This window comes from Centroberyx gerrardi, chromosome 6, assembly GCF_048128805.1.
Source record: "Centroberyx gerrardi isolate f3 chromosome 6, fCenGer3.hap1.cur.20231027, whole genome shotgun sequence".
Taxonomy (NCBI): domain Eukaryota; kingdom Metazoa; phylum Chordata; class Actinopteri; order Beryciformes; family Berycidae; genus Centroberyx; species Centroberyx gerrardi.
The window spans coordinates 32,934,931-32,945,230 of record NC_136002.1 but is presented as its reverse complement, the minus strand read 5'-3'; the positions used below and the strand labels follow the sequence as shown (position 1 = coordinate 32,945,230).

The 10,300-nt window shown below is 43.3% G+C and overlaps 1 protein-coding gene across 1 annotated transcript in view; it reads left to right on the top strand.

Moving 5' to 3' along the window:
• LOC139910962 (uncharacterized) overlaps positions 1-7,450 on the top strand; it is a gene marked incomplete at its 5' end in the record, with an annotated part of 78,444 nt that extends 70,994 nt beyond the window's left edge. Inside the window, 4 exons of the mRNA XM_078284219.1 lie at positions 1,626-1,756; positions 1,951-2,264; positions 3,369-3,521; positions 4,443-7,450. Of these exons, the coding sequence (XP_078140345.1) occupies positions 1,626-1,756; positions 1,951-2,264; positions 3,369-3,521; positions 4,443-4,585 (741 nt within the window). The remainder of the gene's footprint in view (positions 1-1,625; positions 1,757-1,950; positions 2,265-3,368; positions 3,522-4,442) is intronic.
• Positions 7,451-10,300: the final 2,850 nt, after the last annotated feature.

Sequence of the window (10,300 nt, the reverse complement as noted above, 5' to 3'; positions counted from 1 at the left end):
GGGGTGACTGAGCATGGGTCGCTTTAAACACTTCAAGCATTTTAAATATATATTTTCATATGTTTTGTATATTTATATACAATATCATAAATATTTGTAATAGGGTTTTTCCTTGCCTCAGTATGTTCTGTATACAGTTTATTTTCAGACTTCTCATCCGTCGGTTTTATTCATTCAGTGTCGTGATTATCAGTTGTGTTAATTTTGATACTCTCCATTTGCTCTATTCTAATTCATATCCTGTTATTTATTTCCTCATCCTATTATCTACTGCTGGAACGAGCCAATCAATTTATTATCTCACCTAAAATCTCTCTCTCTCCCTCTCTCTCTCTTCCCCCCCCGCTCTCTCTCTCTGTCTCACTTCTCTCTCTCTCTCTCTCTCTCCCCCCCCCCACTCTCTCTCTCTCTCTCTCTCTGTCTCTATCTCTCTCTCTCTCTCTCTCTCTCTCTCACTTCTCTCTCTCTCTCTCTCCTCTCCCTCACTCCTCCCTCTCTCCAGAGGACTATGCTAGTCTCTGCAGCTCAGTTCTTCTTCCTCCTCCGTTCTCTGAAAGTTACCAGATTCTTACGCACCAGAAGCAGGAGCGAGGCTGGGAGCGGGCAGAGGAAGAGGAGGAGGAGGAGGAGGAGGAGGAGGGGGTAAGATGATGATGATGATAACTAAATATCTAGGACTTTTCAATGCAATATGGTTTTAATAGGATAAAAACTTGGTAAGAGCATCATGAGTTTGATTTCTATAATCAGTTTCAACTTCAATAAATTCAATCATTCCATACAAATTCAGAAAACAGAATTTAAATTCAGTCGTCCGCTGGAACAAATCTCATCACTTTCAATCTGAGTCATTTACACAAACACAAGATCTCAAGTCAAGACTTTAGAAACCTTTTCAAGTCATCAAAGTACAAGTCAGAGTCAAGTCCCAAGTCACCAGAACCCAAGTCAGGTCAAGTCTCAAGTCTCTCCTCTCCTCTACCTCTCGTCTCCTCTCCTCTCCTCTGCCTCCCTCCTCTCCTCCTCTCCTCTCCTCTCCTCCCTCCTCTCCTCCTCTCCTCTCCTCTCTCCTCCTCTCCTCTCTTCTCCTCCTCTCCTCTCCTCCTCCCCTCTCCTCTCCTCTCTCCTCCTCTCCTCCTCTCCTCTCCTCTCCTCCCTCCTCTCCTCCTCTCCTCTCCTCTCTCCTCCTCTCCTCTCTTCTCCTCCTCTCCTCTCCTCCTCCCCTCTCCTCTCCTCTCTCCTCCTCTCCTCCTCCCCTCTCCTCCTCTCCTCCCTCCTCTCCTCCTCTCCTCTTCCTCTCTCTCCTCCTCTCCTCTCTTCTCCTCCTCTCCTCTCCTCCTCCCCTCTCCTCTCCTCTCTCCTCCTCTCCTCCTCTCCTCCTCTCCTCTCCTCTCCTCTCTCCTCCTCTCCTCCTCCCCTCTCCTCTCCTCTCTCCTCCTCTCCTCCTCTCCTCTCCTCCTCTCCTTTCCTCTCCTCCCTCCTCTCCTCCTCTCCTCTCCTCTCGTCTCCTCTCCTCTCTCCTCCTCTCCTCTCCTCTCTCCTCTCCTCTCTCCTCCTCTCCTCCTCTCCTCTCCCCTCCTCTCCTCCTCTCCTCTCCTCTCCTCTCTCCTCCTCTCCTCCTCTCCTCAGCTCCTCCCTACAGCGCCCCCTACAGTCCGGACTACAGTCGTCCAGACTATGAGGATTACTCCCCAGCAGGGGGCAGCAGATCTGGTTTCAGGGGGAGAACTGGAACCTACAGGAGGCCTGGATATGGGTGAGAGACACACACACATACACACATACATACACAAAACACACACACACACACACACACACACACACATATATATATGTATATATGCATGTAAATATATGTGTGTCACTTGCATTGTCCACAGTTACACTCTTTCTCTCTCATTCTCTCTCTCTCCCTCGCTCTCTCTCTCTCTCTCTCTCTCTCTCTCTCAGCACTGGTGGTTACTATAGCGAAGGAGACTACGGCCCCCCCGACGGCGCCCCCCCCAGACCCCCCTCGTTCCGCCTGGCCCCGGACCCCCGCTCCGAGAGGGCCTTCGGGGCCCGGCCTCCCCCTCCCTCCCTGCCGGAGGGCCTGCCGCTCAGCCTGGCCCCGCTGCCCGGAGCGCCGTACGAGGAGCAGGAGGAGGAGGAGGAGGAGGAGGCGTGGAGGCCGGGACCGCCATTCCCCCCCTTCACTGACAGGAGAGGAGGAGGAGGAGGAGGAGGAGGAGGAGGAGGAACAGCGCCACGCAGGCTGTATGAGAGTGAGTCATGGTCATTTATAATAGAGGGATTTCAGGTGATGTCACACACCCTCTGGCAGCCATATTGGAAGTCTCTCCATCTGATTGATTTAGTGTTTAGATAACGTCAGCCTGTTAGCTAGCTAACCGCAGCACAGCACTTTAAAGTGGGTTCACTGGGCTCCATCTTGGTCCCGCCCCCCAGGCAGCAAGACAAGACTCCTATCTCTTTGAATGGGAAGTCATCTATATCTAAAGTTCTGACATACTGTACATACAGTCATTTAGATCAGTGGTTCTCAACGTGGGGTCCGGGGACCACCAGGGGTCCTTGAGGGGGTTCCAGGGGGTCCACAGTAAACTGATGTAGAGTGTAGAAATATGACTGTTTTGATCATAGTTTCTCTGTTATTTCTCTACCTACAATACAGATAGTCATGGGATTCTGGACAAAATAAAATAAACAATAAAAATATTCTCAGATTTGGGTCCGAGAGACAAAATCTCAACAAATGGGGTCCGTGGCTCTAATGTGGATTAAATTAGGGTCCTTGATATGAAAAAGGTTGAGAATCAGTGATTTAGTTTAGGAGCACTCATGAATTGTTAACAACATGGAGTGTTAAAATTTGTTTCAAAGGACACTGTTGTCACAGGAAAACGTACACAGAGGTGTGATCGCTGACGACCTCTGACCTCTGACCATAGCATCTGGTCAGCTAACCATCACTGTCTTGTTGTTAACACATCTGATTAGCACACTAGCTAACATTAGGTAGCTGGTACCTAGTGGTGGCTAGAAGTTGCATGATAATGTTAAGGTTAGTTACTTTGCTAAGTTAGCTTGCTGGCTAGTTAGCTAGCTAGCAAAAAACAAGGCAACTTAAAACCTCCTGTCTACCTAAAAAAGACCTCCAGTCAAAGCAAATGGCCTTGCAAAAAGTTTCAAGTCTGTTATATAAAATGCATTTTATATAACAGACTTGAAACTTTTTCATATTTGTATAACTTGTATACTATGAATGCTTATGTTAGATCTTCATGTTATCTGTGAATGATGAAATAAATCGGCAGCCTATATGTCAGAAGGTACAGTCCTCTCTCTGCTCATCCTCTCTCGCTCAGGGCGTTACGACTCCTACGCGGGGCTGAGCGCAGCAGAGGATTGTGGGATACTGCACGGCTGTGAGAACGGCAGGTGTATTCGCGTTGCTGAAGGTTACACCTGTGACTGTTACCAAGGATACGAACTGGACATGACCTCCATGACCTGCATAGGTACAGAGATTTGATTGGTCAGCTACACTCACACCTTGATCACACTGTTTGCCATTTCTTTCTTTTTTTATTAGGACTATGGATCAGTCCCTGTTGTTTGTTGGTTTGTCCATCCAACACATCTGATCAGATTTTGACAAATATTGGGGAAATGATGCATCTCACCACTCCGTTGTGGCATATATTAAATTACACTGAGTGGCTCAAGGGGGGCAAAACATTGTTCATTTATTCATCCGTGTGTCACAGGCATTATCTCAGGCACCACTGATCGAGTTTTGATGAAACTTAGGGGACATGATGCATCTCACCACTGCACTCTGCTATTTTCAAAATTGCACTGATTGGTCCACGGGGGGCGCTATGTTGTTAGTTTGTTTATTTGTCCATGTGTTACACACAATATTCCAGACACGAGAGATTGGACAAAACATACGGGAATGATTCATCTCAACCCAAAGTTATAGGCATTGGCCCAAAGGGGGCGCTACATTGTTCATTTACTTGTCCATAGGACACCACTGATCATTTTTTTGAAGAAACTTTGGGAAATGATGCATCTGACCACTGTGCTCTGCTATTTTCAAAATTACACTGATTGCTCCACAGGGGGCGCTACATTGTTCATTCATTCATGTGTCACACACAATGTTCCAGACACCACTGATCAATTTTTGATGAAACTTCGGGAAATGATGCATCTCACCAAAACATTGCACTGATTGGCCTGAAGGGGGCGTTACATTATTGGTCCATGTGTCACGTATGATATGTCAGACACTGCTGAGTGGATTTTGACGAAACTTGGTGAAATGATGCATCTCACTCACTGTTTTTTCCTATATTTTTCAACTTTACACTAATTGGCCCAAGGGGGGTGCTCTAATTACAGGTCAACTGTGTTGTGTGTGTGTGTTGCAGATATAAATGAGTGTGAGGACGGAGTGGGGGTGGAGTTCCAGTGTGTGAACGCTCGCTGCGTGAACACCGACGGCTCGTTCCGCTGCGTCTGCAGGAGAGGATACGTCATGTCGCGCAGACCAAACCACTGTGTGGCTGCTTAGACCGGACCGGACCGGACCGGACCGGGACGGACTAGGACTAGACTGGATTAGACTAGACTAAACTAGACTAGACAAGACTAGATTGGACTGGACTAGAGTAGGCTAGACTTGACTAGAGTAGAATGGACTAGACTAGACTAGTCTAGATTGGACTGGGCTAGACTAACAAGGACTAGATGAGACAAGACTAAACTAGACTGGGCTAGACTATAGGCTAGTTTTGACTAGAGTAGACTAGACTGGACTGAACTAGACTGGCTAGATTGGACTGGGCTAGACTAGAATGGACAAGAATAGACTGGACTAGACTAAAATAGATTAGATTGGACCAGATTAGATTGGACCAGAATAGAGTTGACTTGACTAGACTAGACTAGGCTAGGCTAGGCTAGACTAGACTGGACTGGACTGGATTTAACTACACTGGATTGCACTAGACAGGGCAAGGCTAGACTGGGCTAGATGAGGATAGACTAGATTAGACAGGACTACACTGGACAAGACTTGGCAAGACTAGACTGGGCTGAGACGAGAGTTGACTACACTAGACCGGACCAGAGTAGGCTAGGATATAGACTAGACTGAACTGGATCATATGATCTAGATAAGATTACACAAGACTAGACAAAACTAAACTAGACTAGACAAGACTTAACTGGACGGGACTAAACTAAATTAGGCAGAATGGGTTTAGACTAGACTGCACTGGAGTAGACTAGAATAGAATAAACTTGACCGGACTAATTTTAACCAGACTAGATCCAACTAACCAAGCTTAGTTTAGTCTAGTTTAAACACCAGCCATCTAGAACAGAGGTTTTTAAACCTTTTTCAGCCTGGTACCCAAACTGAGTTAAATTTAGAACCAGGTTTCACTAAAACATACTAGTTTTGTTGTTATGCAGGGACTAGAACCAGGTTCAGTGAGATATCATAACCCAAGGTAAAACCTGTTTCACCTCAGTGACTGTCACATCCCTAAGACCTCGACCGCTTGTTGTTCCAGCTAGCCTTCAGATATCAAGATCCCATTAGCTTAGCTGCCATATAGCATTTCTTCAATCAGTCCATTTTAGCTAGGCTAAACTAACCTAGTTTAGCGTATAGTTTAATTTAGGTTGTAGATTAGTGCCATAAACAAGATTGGTTTAGTTTAGATGTGCTATTGAACACCTGAGATTAGCTTCATTTAGACTAGTTATGCTGTAGTTCAGACTAGATTAGAATAGCTTGAATTAGCTGAGCCGCATTAGCCAAGCTTTGCTTCAGCTTCTGATATCTTAGTTTAACTGGCAACCAGGCTAGCTCAGTTTGGCCCTGTGAAGGGAACCAGGCTAGCTCAGTTTGGCCCTGTGAAGGGAACCAGGCTAGCTCTGTAGTGGGAACCGCACTATTCATGCCCAAAGTACATCAGTGTGTTTTTGAGATCGTACTGAAATACTCAATAACACTCATACATCCATGAGACAACATTCATTTTATTTGTTTTGTTTGTTTTTTTAAGTTTGGTGGGTTATTTTTAATAAGAGAAAAGTGTTCTGAGACTATATGAAGTTTTGGGGAAGAAGAATGAAGAGTTACAGGTTTATAGTTTTACCCCGGCTCTGCTGGGTGACAGCTGACTGCTGATCCTGCAGCGACACGCTGTGCTCAGATCAGCTGGGAAACATCTCGCTTCTTTTCATCTTGATAACTCATCCATAGTCTGACTAAGGTCAAGTAAATGGAGAGATAACGTTGCCTCATAGATCTTAATGTAAGCCAGACTTGAGTTCACTTTATGAGCTCAGGTGTGTAAACAGTATTTGTGTGATATATGTAAGAGATTATGATTATGATTACAATGATTTTTACAGCAGGAAATATGAAATCAGCATCTAGTTCTTTATTTCCATGACACTGAGCTGTTCCAGTAAGGCTAAGATTTGAAGGAGGACGCCATCCTTCAAAGAAAGGAAGAAAGCATTGTTGATTTTAGACATCATTTTGAAGTAAAAAATGTACGATTAAATCAAAATCTCGATCTAATTTCGACAGATCGGGCGTAAACACAACACAAGCATTCTACCGTTAACATGTACATGCTGATGAACTGACGCAGATTGGAAGAAAATATAACAGCTGATGCTCTGCGTGGTCGTAATGTGATGTAATGTAACATCACAATTTAACTTCACTAAACCAAATTCAGCAAACAACTTCAGTGAGTCGCATTTATTTTAGTAAGACATCGATGTTCGCTGATAGAGGCTTCTTCTATTAATTTATGTTTTTTTGTCAGTTACCTTTTGTTGACTTACTCTGGTGACTTTTATGGAAATACTGAATGTGATTTTTCAAAGAAGTTATGAATCACTGATGTGTCTGTACATTTATTCTTATGGCAAATGTAGCCAGATAAGAGCTTTGTTTTCAGAACTTTATTGTCTGTTTGAAATAAAACAAAATGGAGACTTTAGCTTCCACAGCTGAATGTACCAGAAGCTGAGAGAGAAAGCTTGACTCCTATATCATGTACATAATAATTCACATTTTTACAAAATATTCTTTTTTTTACCAAATGAATGAAGCTGAACTAAATGAAGCTGTTTCAGTTTATTGTGTTTTTATCACTTTCTGATGTAGTTAACATGCTGACTTTATTTTTCTCTTTCCTCCTCAGCACCTAAAGTTGATGTATAACATGCACTGTATCTGCCAGAGACCAAGCTCTTGTGTTCACACAGAATATTTTGTACATTGTTAAAATGTTTGTCTCTGGTACTTGATAAATTGTTCTTTTTTGGTCAATGATTCTCTTTTTTATCAGTATTGTTTGTATGACAAAAAATGAAAATATATTTGCACACACTTTATTGAAAATTCCTTGTGTTGTCTTGTGTTTTTTGTTGTTGTTGTCTGATCTGTACCATGGAAACAGAATAAACATTAGAAGGAAGGAGGTAAGGAAGTGTTACAAGGAAACAGTGAAGGAGGTAAGGATGTGTTGGAAGGAAACAGTGAAGGAGGTAAGGATGTGTTAGAAGGAAACAGTGTAGGAGGTAAGGATGTGTTAGAAGGAAACAGTGTAGGAGGTAAGGATGTGTTGGAAGGAAACAGTGTAGGAGGTAAGGATGTGTTGGAAGGAAACAGTGTAGGAGGTAAGGATGTGTTAGAAGGAAACAGTGTAGGAGGTAAGGATGTGTTGGAAGGAAACAGTGAAGGAGGTAAGGAGGTGTTGGAAGGAAACAGTGAAGGAGGTAAGGAGGTGTTAGAAGGAAACAGTGTAGGAGGTAAGGATGTGTTGGAAGGAAACAGTGTAGGAGGTAAGGATGTGTTAGAAGGAAACAGTGTAGGAGGTAAGGATGTGTTAGAAGGAAACAGTGTAGGAGGTAAGGATGTGTTGGAAGGAAACAGTGAAGGAGGTAAGGAGGTGTTAGAAGGAAACAGTGTAGGAGGTAAGGATGTGTTAGAAGGAAACAGTGAAGGAGGTAAGGAGGTGTTAGAAGGAAACAGTGTAGGAGGTAAAGATGTGTTGGAAGGAAACAGTGTAGGAGGTAAGGATGTGTTACAAGGAAACAGTGTAGGAGGTAAGGATGTGTTAGAAGGAAACAGTGTAGGAGGTAAGGATGCATTAGAAGGAAACAGTGTAGGAGGTAAGGAAGTGTTACAAGGAAACAGGAGGTCAGGGCCAACCCTAATCAGTGACTGGCCTCATTCTGGCCCCTTGACCTCGTCCACTGCTGCCTGGTCAGCTCAGGTGAACGCTGCCTGTCTGATTAGTCACACAGCTGCTACACAACAACAACAACAACAACAACAACAACAACAACACTGCTGGTCCAGTGGGTGAAATTTGAATCCAGGGTGTGTCAACTACACATCTGGTAGTATTCCCATAGACTCCCATTCCAATTTACCATGTTAAAGTAAAATTCCCATTTACCAAATTTGCCATGTTAAGGTAATATTCCTATAGACTTCCATTCCAATGTGTCATGTTAAGGTAAAATTACCATAGACTCCCCATTCCAATTTATCATGTTAAGCTAGAATTTCCATTGACTCCCATTCAAATTCACCATGTTGAGGTAGTATTCCTATAGACTCCTGTTCTAATTTATCATGTTAAGGTAGAATTTCCATTGACTCCCATTCCAATTTATCATGTTAAGGAAAAAATGCCATTGACTCCCATTCTAATTTATCATACTGAAGTAAAATGACCATAAACTCCCATTCAAATATATAATGCTAAGGTAAATTCCCATTGTCTCCCATTCTAATTTACCATGTGAGCATCCCTCTACAGGTTTTCTATTTTTATGTTTTTTCTTGGAGGTTTCTGACCCTCAGCATTATGTATTGTGTTGTCTGCTGCACACTGATGGGAGTCTGCAGTAGCATGTTGCTAGCAGCTAGCCTTGTGTATTAAAGGGTAACTTCTGTATTTTTCAATCTGGACCCTATTTTCCCATCTTTTTGTGTCTAAGTGAGTAAAGGGGACAACAATTTTTGAAATTGGTCCAGTATTGAGCGAGATCGCTTCAGCCGGCAGCCGCGAAACGAGCTGCAATGTAATCCGACGGGGCAAATCACACCGTCAATGTACGTCCACTAAAAGTGATCCGGTCTGTGTGTAACTTCCTGCAACAACTCAACTCTCGCGAGACCCATTAACTCTGTTGCCTCGTCATCTCGGGTGATGCTCGCGTGCTGCCTGCTGTAATCCTCCACCTGGATCCATAACCTTAATGCCTGCACTGTTTGTGTAGATCCAAGGCTCTAAGCCACTTAGATAGTATTAATGAGATTAAAGAGGTTCACCCAGTACTGAAGTGAAACTCTGGGCCAGCGGAATATCAGCTTTCACTTTCACAGAACCAGCGCTGTTTATAGACGCAGATCACTGGAACACCCCCAGGCTTCAATGTGTCTGTTATTCAACACAGACACTGGACACCCTAACCCTAACCCTAACCCTAACCCCAACATCCAACCAATCACTTCATCCCACATGTCAATATCCAACTATTTCATTATCTTAACAGCCAACAACTGATATGCAAATTTCTCCCCTACAAAGACAATAATCACATTTATTTAAACATTTTAAATTAAGAACAACAAAAATTCAACCCGTACATGTGACTAAATGATATTCAGTCCATTTTTCTGTCATTTTTCTGTCATATTCACACACTTGCTGCTCTTTGGCTTTGTCGGGTCCCATCATGTCATCCCCCTCTCTCCTGTCTTTCCAGTTTCTCTCTACTTTCAACTGTCTAATAAAGGCACAGAAAACAGACTGGTTACTTAATAATAAATCCTAATAAAGACAATAATTGTTCGCAAGGAATCCAAGGGGTTAGGATTAGACAAAACTAGAATCATACCAGAAGCATTCTTTTTCTCCATTTTCTTTCTTTTTTATTTCACCTTTTTGTCGATTGTGAGATTTAATTTTTTCTTTTGTCCCCTCTCTCCTTTCTCTACGGACTGACCAGCCTGTTCTGCACAAATCAGCACAAAGCAATGTAGTGAAACATACTGTGCAGAAACAGTGAGGTGCAGTGAAAGCTAAATTCTAATAGCTAATGGGGATCTAATAATGAAAAACTAATAAAGAGAACTGCAAACGTGCAAATCTGTTGAGAGCCGGCAGAGAGAGAATCCTTCACTGCCATCACAGCTCGAAATTTAAAGTCCCCATGAAATGAAATACTTCAAATCAAG